Source organism: Salmo trutta, chromosome 23, assembly GCF_901001165.1.
Source record: "Salmo trutta chromosome 23, fSalTru1.1, whole genome shotgun sequence".
Taxonomy (NCBI): Eukaryota; Metazoa; Chordata; class Actinopteri; order Salmoniformes; family Salmonidae; genus Salmo; species Salmo trutta.
In genome coordinates, this window is record NC_042979.1 from 35,786,805 (window position 1) to 35,804,007 (window position 17,203).

At 43.7% G+C, this 17,203-nt stretch overlaps 2 protein-coding genes across 5 annotated transcripts in view; both read left to right on the top strand.

Annotated features, from left to right (window-relative positions):
- Positions 1–17,203, top strand: part of LOC115159906 (poly(ADP-ribose) glycohydrolase-like) — a 37,087-nt gene continuing 19,884 nt past the window's right edge. Inside the window, exons 1-7 of one of the 4 annotated variants that reach the window (XM_029710025.1) lie at positions 1–632; positions 1,214–1,309; positions 1,866–2,099; positions 2,249–2,408; positions 2,775–3,289; positions 3,538–3,651; positions 3,882–3,974. In XM_029710025.1, the coding sequence (XP_029565885.1) occupies positions 54–632; positions 1,214–1,309; positions 1,866–2,099; positions 2,249–2,408; positions 2,775–3,289; positions 3,538–3,651; positions 3,882–3,974 (1,791 nt within the window). In that variant the 5' untranslated portion in view covers positions 1–53. The remainder of the gene's footprint in view (positions 633–1,213; positions 1,310–1,865; positions 2,100–2,248; positions 2,409–2,774; positions 3,290–3,537; positions 3,652–3,881; positions 3,975–17,203) is intronic. The other 3 variants (XM_029710023.1, XM_029710024.1, XM_029710028.1) reach the window with 3 other exon arrangements.
- Positions 11,339–14,341, top strand: LOC115159907 (poly(ADP-ribose) glycohydrolase). The gene is made up of 7 exons (XM_029710029.1): positions 11,339–11,363; positions 11,471–11,546; positions 12,208–12,286; positions 12,366–12,474; positions 12,601–12,709; positions 13,166–13,294; positions 13,646–14,341. The coding sequence occupies exons 4-7, from the start codon at positions 12,403–12,405 to the stop codon at positions 13,738–13,740; spliced, it is 405 nt and encodes a 134-aa protein (XP_029565889.1). The 5' UTR covers positions 11,339–11,363; positions 11,471–11,546; positions 12,208–12,286; positions 12,366–12,402; the 3' UTR covers positions 13,741–14,341.

Here is a 17,203-nt window from a genome sequence, read left to right on the forward strand (position 1 = left end):
GATCTGAGTCTCTCTGTCGTCTGTCTGTGTGAGAGTGAACAACAACAGTCTAAATGGCTCAGCAGGGAGTTCTGCTGGAGAAGGAACAGTTCTGTTGTTCTGTCTGTCTGGGTCTACTGAAGGAGCCGGTGGCTATTCCCTGTGGACACAGTTACTGTAGAAGCTGTATTGAGAGCTACTGGGATCAGGATGACCAGGGCATCTACAGCTGTCCTCAGTGCAACCAGACCTTCACTCCAAGGCCTACTCTGAGGAAAAACAACATGTTGGCTGAGGTGGTGGAGACACTGAAGAAGACAGGACTCCAGGCTGTGTGCTATGCTGGACCTGGAGATGTGGCGTGTGATTTCTGCACTGGGACCAGAAAGCAGAAAGCCCTCATGTCCTGTCTGGTGTGTGTGGTGTCTTACTGTGAGACTCATGTCCAACCTCACTATGATGTTCCTGTACTAAAGAAACACAAGCTGGTCAAAGCCACCGCACAACTACAGGAGAACATCTGCTCTCATCATGACCAACTGCTGGAGGTTTACTGTCGTACCGATCAACAGTGGATCTGTTATCATTGTGTGATGGATAAACATAAAGGCCATGATACAGTGCCAGCTGCAGCAGAGAGGACTGAGATACAGGTTAGAGCAGAACAATTTGTTCGTAACTCTCTGATAAACACAGAAATAAAGACAAAGTAGGAAGGTTGGTTTAATAGGAGTGAGAAATAAACATAGTTATTCAAATTACATCTATCCACAGCAGAAGACTTATGAATACGGGTGGCAGGTAGCCTACTGGTTAATAGCGTTGAAAGGTTGCTGGTTTGAATCCCCGAGCCGACTAGGTGAAAAATCTGTCAGTATGCCCTTGAGCAAAGCACTTGACCCTAATTGCTCATCTAAGTCACTCTGGATATGAGCATTTTCTAAAGTAAAAAAACATTCTGAATGTGCTTTAATGAGCTCAATGTTCAGTCTCTCTGATTTGTGTTGTGTACTGTAAAAACTCTAAGAATTCAACTGTGTAGTAACTGTTTGCTAAGTGATTGACAGGTTATGTAGGTGAGAAAATAGGTTAAGATGGCTGGCCTTTTTTAACAAACAACATAGATCATAGTTTTCCAAAGGGACTTTCTCAAGATTCATCTCTATCCTGTTCGTTACTATGACTTATTGGACACATAAAACTTGGTAGCTCAATAAAGACTGTTTCTCCACAGAGTCAGCTGGGAATGAGTCAGCAGAAGGTCCAGCAGAGAGTTCAGGAGAGAGAGAAGGTGCTGAAGGATATCCAACAGGCTGTGGAGTCTCTTAAGGTGACTATTATTATTGACCAGAAGAGATGCACCATTTCACTTCCCTCCTCCAGTCAATCAGTGAGAGAGAGAGAGAGAGAGAGAGAGAGAGAGAGAGAGAGAGAGAGAGGAGAAGGAGAGAGAGAGAGAGAGAAAGAGGAGAGGGAAAGAGGAGATGGAGAGAGAGAGCGAGAGAGAGAGAGAGACTGGAAAGAATTTACAAAAAAACTGAACTAGAAAGCTATTTGGCTCTAAACAGAGAGTACACAGCGGCAGAATACCTGACCACTGTGACTACTGTCACTGACCCAACAATAAGAAAAGCTTTGACTATGTACAGACTCAGTGAGCATAGCCTTGCTATTGAGAAAGGCAGCCGTAGGCAGACCTGGCTCTCAAGAGAAGACACACTGCCCACAAAATGAGGTGGAAACTGAGCTGCACTTCCTAATCTCCTGCCGCTCTCCAGTCCCACTGTCTGAGTCCCACTGTAGGGAACGGGCTGTCTGGGTTCCCAGTTAGAGTGGGAATATGTGGGAATGTACTCCTCTCTCTCTCCCTCTCTCTCTCCTAACAGCATTCTGCAAATGCAGCCGTGGAGGACAGTGAGAGGATCTTTACTGAGCTGATCCGCTCCATGGAGGAAAGGCGCTTCGAGGTGAAGGAGCTGATCAGAGCCCAGGAGAAGGCTGAAGTGAGTCGAGCTGAAGGACTCCTGGAGCAACTGGAGCAGGAGATAGCTGAGCTGAGGAGGAGAGATGCTGAGCTGGAGCAGCTCTCACACACAGAGGATCACATCCATTTCCTTCAGGTAACTATACTGTCTTGTTAGACCTATACATGATATGAATATGAAGTTACAGTAATGTAAATCTCTCTCTCTCTCTCTCCTCTCTCTCTCTCTCTCTCTCTCTCTCTCTCTCTCTCTCTCTCTCTCTCTCTCTCTCTCTCTCTCTCCAGAGTTATCAGTCTCTCTCCAGTCCCAGTGTATCTTCAGTCTTGCCCAGCATCGTTGTCCGTCCTCTTCAGTACTTTGGAGATGTGAGTAAGTCTGTGTCTGAGTTGAGAGAGAAAGTAGAAGACCTCCTTAAAGGAGAATGGACCAAGATCTCCACTACAGGTGGGTTGGAAATACTAAATCTGCGTTTAAACAGGCGGTCCAATTCTGATCTTTTGCCCAATTATTTGTCTTTTGACCAATCAGATCAGATTGTTTGCCAATAATTGTGCAAAAGATCAGAATTGGGCTGCCTGTGTTAACGAAGCCCTTTACTTAAATACAAAATCTCTTACCTTTCTTAACTATTGAATTAACTGTTTCTATCATGTTACCGCTGCTCACAAACCAAATTTCCCTCTGGGGACAATTAAAGTTTGATCGATTGATTATAATAACATCAACTTATTCTTATTGAAGGTCCTACAGCTATCAAATACAGCATCAAATTGTCATCCTGTGTCCTCCTGTCTCTCTGTCTCTCTCTAGGGATAGCGGGTCATAACAACCACAGCTCCCAGATGAAAGCTGCTCTACAGCAAGACGACCCCATGGAGGACAAGGACAGGGGTCAGGAGGTCGAACGGCACCCAAGCAGCGAGTTCCCTGTTGGAAACCTGGTCGATATTGACAACACTCCGGTCGCCAAATCACTGCACGGAGACAATGAGAGAGAAAGGGATGGAGAAAGGGAGAAAGAGAAAGAAAGACAGAAACATAAGGAAATGGAAAGTGAGAAAAAGAGGGATGGAGGGAGGGAAGTTGAAATGGATGGAGCAAGGGTAGGAGAGAGGGATGGAACAACTGAAAAAGAGATGGAGGGGGCGAGGGAAGAAGCAATGGATATAGGGTGGGAAAGCGAGAGGGATGGAACGAGAGAAGGAGTGAAGGATGAGGAGGAGAAGAGGTTGTGCTGCTCTCTCTCTGAGCTGAAGAAAGTCCCTCAGTGTCACGTGGAGCTGGAGCCGCTGTCCTTCAGCAGAACTCACAACGTCCTCATAGATGTAAGACTCTCTGGCATCGCTCTGTCTGGTCTGAATAACTGTGGTGTCTTTTGTTTGTGATTATGGAGATAATGAGGAGGAGGAGGTAGGGTGAGATAGTTAAAACAGTCGAGCTCAATGAAAAAGATAGTTTTTAAAGCGACTGAGAGTGAACTGGATCTTTACACCAGAAAATAAACTACAAGGAGTGTTGAAATCATTGCTGTCTCTCACTGTTCATTCATGTCTCTGTCTACCTCCCTATTCAGGTGAATGAGTTCCACCATAAAGGCACATTGACACCTCAGTCTGGACATCATGTGTGGCACAGTGACTTTGTTAAGATGCCCTGCTCACCAGAAAGCCTCATCAAGACTGGAAGGGTGGGTTCATTGATTCATTCATTTACTGTTTAATTGATACATTATTTGTCGATTGATTGGTTTATTGAATGTTTGGTTGATTGATTAATTGATTGCTTGGTTTGCTGGCTGAATTATTGATTTGTTAGTTGGTTGAGTGTTAAGGTAGTTGATTGGTTAGTTGGTTGATTGGTCAGTTGCTTGAATGGTTAGTTGGTTTATTGGTTAGTTGGTTGATTGATTGTTCCCAGGTAATCAGCTCTGAGCAAAGTCGGTGGGAGGTGGTCTCTGAACAGCTGGAGAGTCTGGCCAAGAAGACCACTGCATCAGTGGGTGACGTAGAGGTACGACACACACACACACGCCTCCATTATCCTAACATTTCCTAACATGCCTCTATTACCCTAACATTTCCTAACATGCCGCCATCATCCTAACATTTCCTAACATGCCTCTATTATCCTAACATTTTCTAACATGCCTCCATCATCCTAACATTTCCTAACACGACTCTATTATCCTAACATTTCCTAACATGCCTCTATTATCCTAACATTTCCTAACATGCCTCCATCATCCTAACATTTCCTAACACGACTCTATTATCCTAACATTTCCTAACATGCCTCCATCATCCTAACATTTCCTAACATGCCTCCATCATCCTAACATTTCCTAACATGCCTCTATTATGCTAACATTTCCTAACATGCCTCCAACATCCTAACATTTCCTAACATGCCTCTATTATCCTAACATTTCTTAACATGCCTCCAACATCCTAACATTTGCTAACATGCCTCTATTATCCTAACATTTGCTAACATGCCTCTATTATCCTAACATTTCCTAACACGACTTTATTATCCTAACATTTCTTAACATGCCTCCAACATCCTAACATTTCCTAACATGCCTCTATTATCCTAACATTTCTTAACATGCCTCCAACATCCTAACATTTCCTAACATGCCTCTATTATCCTAACATTTCCTAACATGCCTCTATTATCCTAACATTTCTTAACATGCCTCCAACATCCTAACATTTGCTAACATGCCTCTATTATCCTAACATTTGCTAACATGCCTCCATCATCCTAACATTTCCTAACATGCCGCCATCATCCTAACATTTCCTAACACGCCTCTATTATCCTAACATTTCCTAACACGACTCTATTATCCTAACATTTCCTAACATGCCTCTATTGTCCTAACATTTTCTAACATGTCGCCATCATCCTAACATTTCCTAACATGCCTCCTCATGTTAACCTGGGTTTGGGGTAACAGTTAAGGAGGGGTTAGCATGTTTGACCAGTACTGTTTAACTATGATCTACATGTTTCTCTCCACTTAGAAAGCCATAAAGAAATACAACCCGGTATGAAGCTCAATGGTCCTTTGATGCCCTGCATACCTTTGTTAAGGTCAGTTACCACTTCACTGTGAATGTTCAACTCTCTCTAAATGTGTTGTTATGTAGAATGAAGCAATAAGGCATGAGAACCTGAGGGGCCCGACACGGAGCGGAGGGCCGGGGAAACAGCCCTTAGGAGGGTGTTATTCCTAATAATTCCCGGGTTCGAGGGCCTTATTGCTTTTGTAAAACGGTTACCAACAAAGACAAATGACATGCTTTCATTGACAAACTTATTTTAATAAGTAAATTAGTTTTATTTCATTTTTCCACCAGACATTATAGTCCGGGCAAAATCCAGTTGTTAGTTCTGAGATTCTGAAGTTGCTAGCCAAACAAGCTGGTCGTCCAATCCAAATGTTCTAAGCAAAAAAGTTGCCATGAAGGCTAGCTACTTCTTCTTTGCTAGCTAACCAACTAAGGCCTAGATTCAATCAGATGTTTTGGCGGTGTCGGAGGTGGAACTGGGTTGAAGCCATCAAATTGGTGAGCAACTGCTCTTGCGATCGTCACACCCATCTCACTCGCATTCAGAACGAGAAAGTCAATTCTGTATGGAAATAATTACGCTCACACTGAAAAATCATTCAACAACATTTTTAGGATTTCTATTATTCTAATTGAGGTGTAGATTACATCTCACATATTCCAGTGTTCCAATTTGTAAACAAGGCTGCATGGGATTGCAACCTGATCTCAGTGTATTTCGTATTATTCTGTTGGTAAATCCAAGACACTCCATTTAGTATGATATGTTACGTTTCGTATGGTATGTATTCATTTGTGGATGTCCTTCACCCATTTTGTATCAAATCAAATTTTATTTGTCACTTGCGCCAAATACAACAGGTGTAAACCGTAAAATGCTTACTTACAAGCCCTTAACAAACAATGCAGTTTCAAGAAAAATAAGGGTTAAGAAAATATTTACTAAATAAACTAAAGTAAAAAATAAAAGAGCAACATTAAAATAACAATAACGAGGCTATATACAGGGGGTACCGGTACCGGGTCAATGTGCGGGGACACAGGTTAGTCGAGGTAATTGAGGTAATATGTACGTGTAGGTAGGGGTAAAGTGACTTTGCAAACAGCGAGTAGCAGCAGCGTAAAAAGGTGGGGGATCAATGCAAAAAGTCCGGGTAGATATTTGATTACATGTTAAGCAGTCTTATGGCTTGGGGGTTGAAGCTGCTTAGAAGCCTTTTGGTCCGAGACTTGGTGACCAGTACCGCTTGCCATTCTGTAGCAGAGAGAACAGTCTATGACTTGGGTGGCTGGAGTCTTTGGCAATTTTTAGGGCCTTCCTCTGACACCGCCTGGTATTGAAGTCCTGGATGGCAGGAAGCTTTACCCCAGTGATGTACTGGGCCGTACGCACTACCCTCTGTAGCACCTTACAGTCGGAGGGCGAGCAGTTGCCGTACCAGGTGGTGATGCAACCAGTCAGGATGCTCTCGGCAGCTCTAGAACTTTTTGAGGATCTGAGGGCCCATGCCAAATCTTTTCAGTTTCCTGAGGGGGAATAAGCATTGTCGTACCCTCTTCACGACTGTCTTGGTGTGTATGGACCATGATAGTTTGTTGGTGATGTGGACACCAAGGAACTTGAAGCTCTCAACCTGCTCCACTACAGCCCCGTCAATGAGAATGGGGGCATGCTGGCCCTCATTTTCCTGTAGTCCACTATCATCTCTTTTGTCTTGATCACGTTGTGGGAGAGGTTGTTGTCCTGGCACCACATGGCCAGGTCTCTGACCTCCTCCCTATAGGCTGTCTCATCGTTGTCGTGATCAGGCCTACCACTGTTGTGTCATCAGCAAACTTAATGATGTTGCTGGAGTTGTGCTTGGCCAAGCAGTCATGGGTGAACAGGGGGTCCCGTGTGGCTCAGTTGGTAGAGCATGGTGTTTGCAACGCCAGGGTTGTGGGTTCAATTCCCATGGGGGACCGGTACGGATAAAACATTTATGAAATGTATGCATTCACTACTGTAAGTCGCTCTGGATAAGAGCGTCTGCTAAAATGACTAAAATGTCAAATGTACAGGAGGGGACTGAGCATGCACTCCTGAGGGGCCCCCGGGTTGAGGGGCAGATGTGTTGTTGCCTACCTTTACTACCTGGGGGCGGCCATCAGGAAGTCCAGGATCCAATTGCAGTGGGAGGTGTTTTGTCCCAGGGTCCTTAGCTTAGTGATGAGCTTTGAGGGCACTATGATGTTGAACACTGAGCTGTAGTCAATGAACACTAATATGATACTGTATGTTACAAATCCCAATTTGTATTACATTTTCAAAATGTACAATATGTTATGAATTTTCTAAACGTGATATGTTACGAATTCCAGCTAGGTGGCTAGGTGTTGTTAGCTAGCTCGCTAACGTTAGCTAGGCTAGGGGTTAGGGTTAAGTTTAGGAGTTAGGTGAAGGGTTAGCTAAAGTGTTAAAGTTGTCCGTGGTGAGATTTGAACTCACAACCTTTGGGTTGCTAGACGTTCTCATTATACGCACACCCATCCACCCTGACCAACCACCCTACTTTCATTTTTGTAACATAACATATCAAACTAAATGGTTGACTCTGATTTACATACAGAATAATACGAAATGCTCTTCACTTAATGAGACTCCATGCAGCTATTGTCAATGTCCTTTCTAGGTATAATGCCAGGACCCACTTGTGCATTAAACAGCTCTAACGCAGTTCCACCTCCGACACTGTCAAAATAACCATTATACGGATGTCGGCTAAAGTGGATCTGATTGAATAGAGTGCTAAAGCTAACACAGAATTACATCAAGCAGCTGAAATGACAGCCAACTATGTCCATTTTCATTTGTTTTACGTTTGTTTCTATTGCCATTTATTTTTTATATATCCATTATAATGATGCTGATAAATGAATTGGCCTGGCTCAGAGGAGCTGAGAAGTCTCATGTTTATTCTCTCTATGGCACAGTGGAGATCGCTGAAAGATACTACTTTGTTGCACAAGTTGGAGAGACAGGCAGCAAGGTTAAGACAAACCACAGCTGTTGCAAACAAAATGCAAGCCTAGTAGCATGGGAAAATAATGTCTTGACACTTTTTTCCATGGGAGATTAAGTTTATAAATTGCCTGGCTCGGCTGTGGGACAGTGGATGCACATTGATAATGCAAATGGAACAGGCATTACCCGAGGATTGTTGTGAATAACTCCCTGCAATCAACAAATCCGCATCCAGGACCAAAACAGCCCCTTTACAATGATATATTCTCCTTTCCCTCTCCTCTAGATATCACCCAAAGAAGAGAAATACTACACGTCTGTTTTTCCTAAGATAGCAGAGCTGGCCTCCAGCCTGCCTCACTATATCAAGAAGGTAACAACATAGGAACTGCATTATGTACACTATGTAGGGTAGAGAGGTAGTGTACTATGTAGGTACAGAGGTAGTGTACTATGTAGGGTACAAAGGTAGTGTACTATGTAGGGTAGAGTGGTAGTGTACTATGTAGGTACAGAGGTAGTGTACTATGTAGGGTACAGAGGTAGTGCACGATGTAGGGTACAGAGGTAGTGTAATAGGATACAGAGGTAGTGTACTATGTAGGGTACAGAGGTAGTTAACTATGTAGGGTACAGAGGTAGTGTACGATGTAGGGTACAGAGGTAGTGTAATAGGGTACAGAGGTAGTGTACTATGTAGGGTACAGAGATAGTGTAATAGGATACAGAGGTAGTGTACTATGTAGGGTACAGAGATAGTGTACTATGTAGGGCACAGAGGTAGTGTACCATGTAGGGTACAGAGGTAGTGTACTATGTAGGGTACAGAGGTAGTGTACTATGTAGGGCACAGAGGTAGTGTGTTATGTAGGGTACAGAGGTAGTGTACTATGTAGGGTACAGAGGTAGTGTACTATGTAGGGTACAGAGGTAGTGCACTATGTAGGGTACAGAGGTAATGTACTATGTGGGGTACAGAGGTAGTGTACTATGTAGGGTACAGAGGTAGTGTACTATGTGGGGTACAGAGGTAGTGTACTATGTAGGGTACAGAGGTAGTGTACTATGTAGGGTACAGAGGTAGTGTACTAAATCAAATCAAATCAAATCACATTTATTTGTCACATATACATGGTTAGCAGGTGTTAATGCAAGTGTAGTGAAATGCTTGTGCTTCTAGTTCCGACCATGCAGTAATATCTAACAAGTAATCTACCAATTCCACAACAACTACCTTATACACACAAGTGTAAAGGAATGAATAAGAATATGTACATAAAAATATATGGATGAGCGATGGCCGAACGGCATAGGCAAGATGTAATAGATGGTATAGAGTACAGTATATACATATGAGATGAGTAATGTAGGGTATGAAAACATTATATAAAGTGGCATTGTGGCTAGTGATCCATCTAATACATCAAGATGGCAAGATGCAGTAGATGGTATAGAGTACAGTATATACATATGAGATGAATAATGTAGGGTATGTAAACATTATCTAATATAAATTATATAAAGTGGCAAGTGATAAATTGATTACATCAATTTTCCCATTATTAAAGTGGCTTGAGTTGAGTCAGTTTGTTGGCAGCAGCCACTCAATGTTAGTGATGGCTGTTTAACAGTCTGATGGCCTTTGAGATAGAAGCTGTTTTTCAGTCTCTCGGTTCCCGCTTTGATGCACCTGTACTGACCTCGCTTCTGGATGATAGCGGGGTGAACAGGAAGTGGCTCGGGTGGTTGTTGTCCTTGATTATCTTTTTGGCCTTCCTGTGACATCGGGTGGTGTAGGTGACCTGGAGGGCAGGTAGTTTGCCCCGGTGATGCGTTGTGCAGACCTCACTACCCTCTGGAGAGCCTTACGGATGTGGGCGGAGCAGCTGCCGTACCAGGCGGTGATACAGCCCAACAGGATGCTCTCGATTGTGCATCTGTAAAAGTTTGTGAGTGTTTTTGGTGACAAGTCGAATTTCTTCAGCCTCCTGAGGTTGAAGAGGCGCTGCTGCGCCTTCTTCAACACACTGTCTGTGTGGGTGGACCATTTCAGTTTGTCCGTGATGTTTATGCCGAGGAACTTAAAACTCTCCACCCTCTCCACCCTCTCCACTATGTAGGGTACAGAGGTAGTGTATTATGTAGGGTAGAGGTCGTGTACTATGTAGGGTACAGAGGTAGTGTACTATGTGGGGTACAGAGGTAGTGTATTATGTAGGGTACAGAGGTAGTGTACTATGTAGGGTACAGAGGTAGTGTTCTATGATGGGTACAGAGGACTATGTAGGGTACAGAGGTAGTGTACTATGTAGGGTGCAGAGGTAGTATACTATGTAGGGTACAGAGGTTGTGTACTATGTAGGGTACAGAGGTAGTGTACTATGTAGGGTACAGATGTAGTGTACTATGTAGGGTACAGATTGTAGAGGTACTGAATGTGTGTTCTATACTCAATCTGTTAAATGTGTGTGTGTGTGTGTGTGTGTGTGTGTGTGTGTGTGTGTGTGTGTGTGTGTGCGTGCGTGCCTGCGTGCGTGTGTGCGTGTGTGTGTGTTTGTGTGTGTCTGCGTGTGTGCCTGCGTGCGTGTGTGCGTGCGTGTGTGTGTGTGTGTGTGTGTGTGTGTGTGTGTGTGTGTGTGTGTGTGTGTGTGTGTGTGTGTGTGTGTGTGTGTGTGTGTGTGTAGGCTATCCCTCTACTCCAGAAGGGCCAGACTCAGTCCATCACGTTGACCCAGAGTCAGATAGCTTGTCTGCTGGCCAACGCCTTCTACTGCACCTTCCCCCACCGCAACTCCCCCAACCCCAGAGCAGAGTACCACAACTACCCCACCATCAACTTTAACAGGTCAGAACACACACAACAAACTCCACTGAGGACCCACACACACATAGAGACAACACAAAGTATTCCAACTTCAACAGATGATAACATGTGACCACTCTATCTCTCTGTGTTGTCAGTCTGTTTGAAAAGTGGTCTGAGAGGAAGAGAGAGAAGCTGAGAGCCCTCCTTCATTACTTCCACACTGTCACAGACCCAGGTAAGTTACTACCACACACTACTATAGTCACTATAATGACTGGAATACAAGTACTGTAGGGTACAGAATGAGTGTATTATGTAGGTTACAGGAACCTATTTAAGACAGTCTGATGAGTGTCGATGAGGAATACCCTCTGATAATAGTTGCTGTGGGAACCAGATTTACCTGTCTGAACTTTGACCCTTGTTGTTGCCATGACAGCGACCAGGCCCAGTGGACTGGTGACTTTTGAGAGGCGCTACATCAGAGACAGAGACATGCCCAACTGGGGGAGGTACACTCGCTCGCCCACTCTCACTCACTCACTCACTCACTCACTCACTCACTCACTCACTCACTCACTCACTCATATGTCCCCTCTTGTCTTTCTCTGTGTGTCAGTTGTAAGGAGACTGTTCCTAAACTCCACGTCACCTCAGCAGGCTGCATAGAGGAACAGGGAGCAGGGATGCTACAGGTTGGTGACATCTACTGGCTTGTGTGTGTGTGTGTGTGTGTGTGTGTGTGTGTGTGTGTGTGTGTGTGTGTGTGTGTGTGTGTGTGTGTGTGTGTGTGTGTGTGTGTGTGTGTGTGTGTGTGTGTGTGTGTGTGTGAATGTGTGGTGGTAGTTTGTATGTGTGTAATAATATATGTGTGTGTAATGCTGTGGACGTGTTTAACTATACTTCCAGGAACCAGAAGTCCCCACAACTGGGGACATTTTGTTAGTTGGGTTAAGGTTAGGTTTAGGGGTTAGGGAAAATAGGCTTTGGAATGGGACGGAATTTTTGTGTGTGTGTGTGTGTGTGTGTGTGTGTGTGTGTGTGTGTGTGTGTGTGTGTGTGTGTGTGTGTGTGTGTGTGTGTGTGTGTGTGTGTGTGTGTGTGTGTGTGTGTGTGTGTGTTTCAGGTGGACTTTGCCTGTAACATGATAGGAGGTGGAGTGTTGGGCTCAGGTCTGGTTCAGGAGGAGATTCTGTTCCTGATGAACCCAGAACTTATCGTATCTCGACTCTTCACTGAGAAACTAGGAGACAATGAGTGTCTCTTCATCACAGGTGTGTGTGTGATCACAGGTTATATCACCTTTAATCTCTCCTCTCCCTTTCCCTCCGTCACATTTTCTCTCTCTCTCTGTAGGTTCTCAACAGTTCAGTCAGTACAGTGGCTACAGCGACACTTTTAAGTGGGTAGGGCCTCACAGAGACAACATTGAGAGGTGAGCACACAAACTCACACACACACACACCCACTCACGTACCCGCTAAAATCCCTGATTGCTCTGCCTGTGTTTGCAGGGATGAGTGGCAGAGGCTACACAGACAGATTGTGGCCATGGATGCTCTCCACTTCAGAAACCAGAGAGAACAGTACAACATGAGACAGGTCACCAGGGAACTCAACAAGGTGAGAGACAACCCTCCTCTCCTGTAGGGGCCAGATTACAGCTGATTAGTAGAATCAGGTGTGCTAGCTAGAGCAGGGCTGGAGATAAATCTGATGTCGGTGGTCTCCTGTAATATCCTCCCTCAGGCGTACTGTGGCTTTAAGGCAGATGACAACACTTACCCAGACTTCCTTCCTGACATCGCCACGGGCAACTGGGGCTGCGGAGCCTTCAATGGAGACCACAAACTTAAAGGTACCCCTAACTGTTAACCCCTTACTTAAAGGTACCCCTAACTGTTAACCCCTTACTTAAAGGTACCCCTAACTGTTAACCCCTTACTTAAAGGTACCCCTAACTGTTAACCCCTTACTTAAAGGTACCCCTAACTGTTAACCCCTTACTTAAAGGTACCCCTAACTGTTAACCCCTTACTTAAAGGTACCCCTAACTGTTAACCCCTTACTTAAAGGTACCCCTAACTGTTAACCCCTTACTTAAAGGTACCCCTAACTGTTAACCCCTTACTTAAACGTACCCCTAACTGTTAACCGCTGACCCTTAAGTTAAAGGTACCCCCAACTGTTGAGCCTGGCTTCTAACCCCCCAAACACTAACTCAACTCTAACCACAGGATATTCCACAGAGACCCACTCTGAAAATTCACACAAAATAATACAGTGATCTGATTGGTTGTTTTTCCCCTCCCAGCTCTGATCCAGCTGATGGCTGCAGCCAGGGCCAAGAGGGGCGTGGCCTTCTTCACATTCAATAACCTCAGCTTGGAGAGAGAGCTGCAGAACATGCACCACCTACTGGTCACACACAGAACTACAGTGGGTGAGTTAGTACACACAGAACAACAGTGGGTGAGTTAGTACACACAGAACTACAGTGGGTGAGTTAGTACACACAGAACTACAGTGGGTGAGTTAGTACACACAGAACTACAGTGGGTGAGTTAGTACACACAGAACTACAGTGGGTGAGTTAGTACACACAGAACTACAGTGGGTGAGTTAGTACACACAGAACTACAGTGGGTGAGTAACTATAGTAAATATTAGACTGCAGGAGGTGGAACCTGATCTGAAAGTCCTCCTTCCCTTCACTGTGTTTAGTCAAACCTCCTATCCTCCTAGTGGCCGTGTAAATCAAGTTTGATTGATTGATTCCTCTCCCCTGTTTCAGGTGAGCTGTATGAGTTGCTGGTTCACTACTGTGCTGTGATACGATCAGCTCACACACATGTGGACCTGTTTGATTGGATCAGGAGTCAGCTGTGAGGACACATCTCCATACTCTAAAGGAGCTTCCTTTCCTTGTCTCCTTTCCTTTTTTCACATTATTGAGATGCACCCCAGAGAGAGGCTCTATGAATGATCAGTGGATAGAAACATGGTATAATTCCAAGTAATGGTTGATTATGAATGTGTTTGTCTTTCACTGATACACTGTTACTAAATCAAACTGATACATTTGTAACTACTGCATACTGAACTATTTACAAAACTACTAAATGTGATGATCAAACAAAGCTAATGAAATGATGTCAGCAAAATCAGGGGTCCTGCTTTTTCATTTCTCCCTTGATGATAGCCAACAACTTAACCAGCACTGGAAACTATGCACATCACAGGAGGTTGGTGGCGCCTTAATTTGGGAGGACAGGCTTGTGGTAATGGCTAGAGTGGAATCAGTGGAATGGTATCAAATACATCAAACATATGGTTTCTATGTGTCTGATGTCATTCCAATTTCTCCTTTCCGGCCATTATTATGAGCAGTTCTCCTCTCAGCAGCCTGCTGTGACGCACATGAAGTGTACAGTAAAATACTCTTGAATTATTATTTTTAAATGATTAATAAATTCCTCTTTATAATCCAGTTTTTATTTTGTGGCTGTTTTTAGCACCATAGCGTTTTGAGCATTGAGACTGTTTTCAACATTTTGGCTGACACATACACACACTTAAAACAAAGACTTGTCCATGTGGGCCACCATCTTTATGCACCTCTGCTATTGTCACTCTAACGGTGTAACCAAGGACAGATTGTTTAACCAATCAGCATTATGATGACCCCTGACCCATACAGAATGTGTCTGGAAATGATGACTGTACTGTTAGCTTTGGCTGAGACAGACAGACGCTAGGCTAGCTGTTGTGTTTAGTTCTGTTGCAGAACCCTTATTCTGTACTATAACCCTGTTTTCAATACACATTTTCTGAGGCATATACCCGTACATAATATAGTACAGTACATATACACATTTACATCATCTGCCACTAAACTAGGTTGTTGATCAACCCGATTTTCAGCTATTGGAACATTTAGTGACATGAGTAGATTTTTTTTTAAAGAAGATGGCAGGATAGGAGCAAAAGCAGGGAGATAAAGTAGAGTTTATTTAAGGAGAACGGGATTCTGAACTCCTTTTGTATTTGTTATGTATTATTTATGATATACACAGGCCCCATGCTAGGATTGAATAGGGATCCCCACCCCATTACTAGTACTGGGCTCACTAGAGTGGTAGACTGTTCACCAGGACCAGGTAAGAGACCAAAGTTAAATCAGTCCAGTCAAGTAAAAGGCTTAACTGAATAAACAACAGAGACAACACATGAATATGAAACTTTTAAAATAGTTTAGGGGATGGCCTCGTCTGTGAAGGACGAGGCCAACGGTAACACTTGCTGCAAGACAGCGAGAGACAGAACAGGGGTAAGCAATCATTTAAATACATCACAAGATGTACGCCCGTTGTTGAGAGGAGAGCAAGCTGATGACCGTACAGGGATTCCCATAGGTTATTTAGCAAGAGTGGTGAGGTTCCATTATTATTTTATATCTACAGTATATTTTATTTATTCACTTTTTCCCCAAACAATTACAAACATACACACACGAACCACAACATACAGACGCACACAAACATCGAATACACCCCAACTGCCCACCCACATGTTCATACCCCTATCTCCAGTGCCTGCATTATTGTTCGCCACATGGCCTCAAATTACACCATTTGTTTTTCTCTGTTGTCCATGCACTTTTAATATTTAAATAATAAATCATTTGATTTTATCATTGTGTTAATGATGGCAGATTGATTGATTTCCAAGTGTTAAGAATACATTTCTTCAAGATGAATTATTCTGCTGTGCTCATTGACTAAAGGGTAAAGGTGATTGACATTTCGCACGTGGCTAATTGATAGTAAAGGAGGAGGAGTGACATAATGCTGTGCTGTTGACGAGAACATTTGTAAACATCACAGATATAAATTCCTGCTGTGCCCATGATAAAGGATGTGATGTGAATTATGTTGTAGCCTACTACTGAATCAAAGTAGAATGTGAGGATAATCATTCAGACCAGCCTTACTGATTGAACTTACGTTAACTACATTAGTAGACTACGTCTGTAATAGTTGATGAATATCTTAAAGGGATAGTTCACACACAATATCCCAATTTCCACGTTTTTTCTACTTAACTTTCAACTACCATTTATTTGATCAATTTATCTTGATAACACTGCCTGTCATACTATCTCTCTGTAATAGGTTCACCATGGGGAGAGAAGGCCTGCTATTCATCTTCTTCCTGCTGCTTCCACTGGCCTTGGTCTGGGAAGACCCCCCAACCCTCAACTCCCCCAACCCTCAACTCAATCAGTGATCTCAGTAATATTGAGTTTGGCCACCACTTCCCACGTCGCGGCTTATATCTGCTCTACTTCATCGCCCACAACCCAGTTGTGGATAACAACGATGCCCTCGTACCAATGTTCATACCAGACAGGGGAGACTGGGGGGTCCATTTCTACAGTAACTTTGAAAGGGTGTTTCCACCGCTGCAAGATCAAAACCTACATTACAGACTATGCTGTTTTTCATGGTTCGGGCTAGGCCCTTCTAGATGATTCTGTGCTTCCAACTTTGTGGCAGCAATATGGGGAAGGCCCTTTCCTGTTTCAGCATGACAATGCCCCCGTACACAAAGCGAGGTCCATACAGAAATGGTTTGTCGAGATCGGTGTGGAAGAACTTGACTGGCCTGCACATAGCCCTGACCTCAACCCCATCAAACACCATTGGGTTGAATTGGAACGACTGTGAGCCAGGCCTAATCATCCAACATCAGTGTCCAACCTCACTAATGCTTTTGTGGCTGAACTGAAGCAAGTCCCTTCAGCAATGTTCCAACATCTAGTGGAAAGCATTTCCAGAAGACGGGAGACCATTATTGCAGCAAAGGGGGGACCAACTCCATATTAACGCCCATGATTTTGGAATCAGATGTCTGACATGCAGGTGTCCACATACTTTTGGTCATGTAGTATATATGTCTACCATGTCCATCTGACCTGGGACCCAGGCTCGATTCTTTCTGAATAAATTATTACGAACCTTCTGCAAAGACAATTCCCCTGGGAACGCTAAAAGAGAACCATGTTCTTTTTAATTTCTTGTCAGTGAGTTCACAACCTCAAATCTACACAGAACTAGTCAACTTGTCTTGAATAGTACAGATGTAGGATCTTAATTTCATAACTCTTTTTCTGCCAAGAATTGATTTCCCTTAACCAAAAATGTCAACCCCTACAAAAATGTCCATTAATTATAATCCACATGAAATTTTAACTTCCAGTTGTTGCAGGATTATTTTCCTGCATAGCAGAACTTGCTCGAGTTCTGTCGTCTGTCTGTGTGAGAGTGAACAACAACAGTCTAAGTGGCTC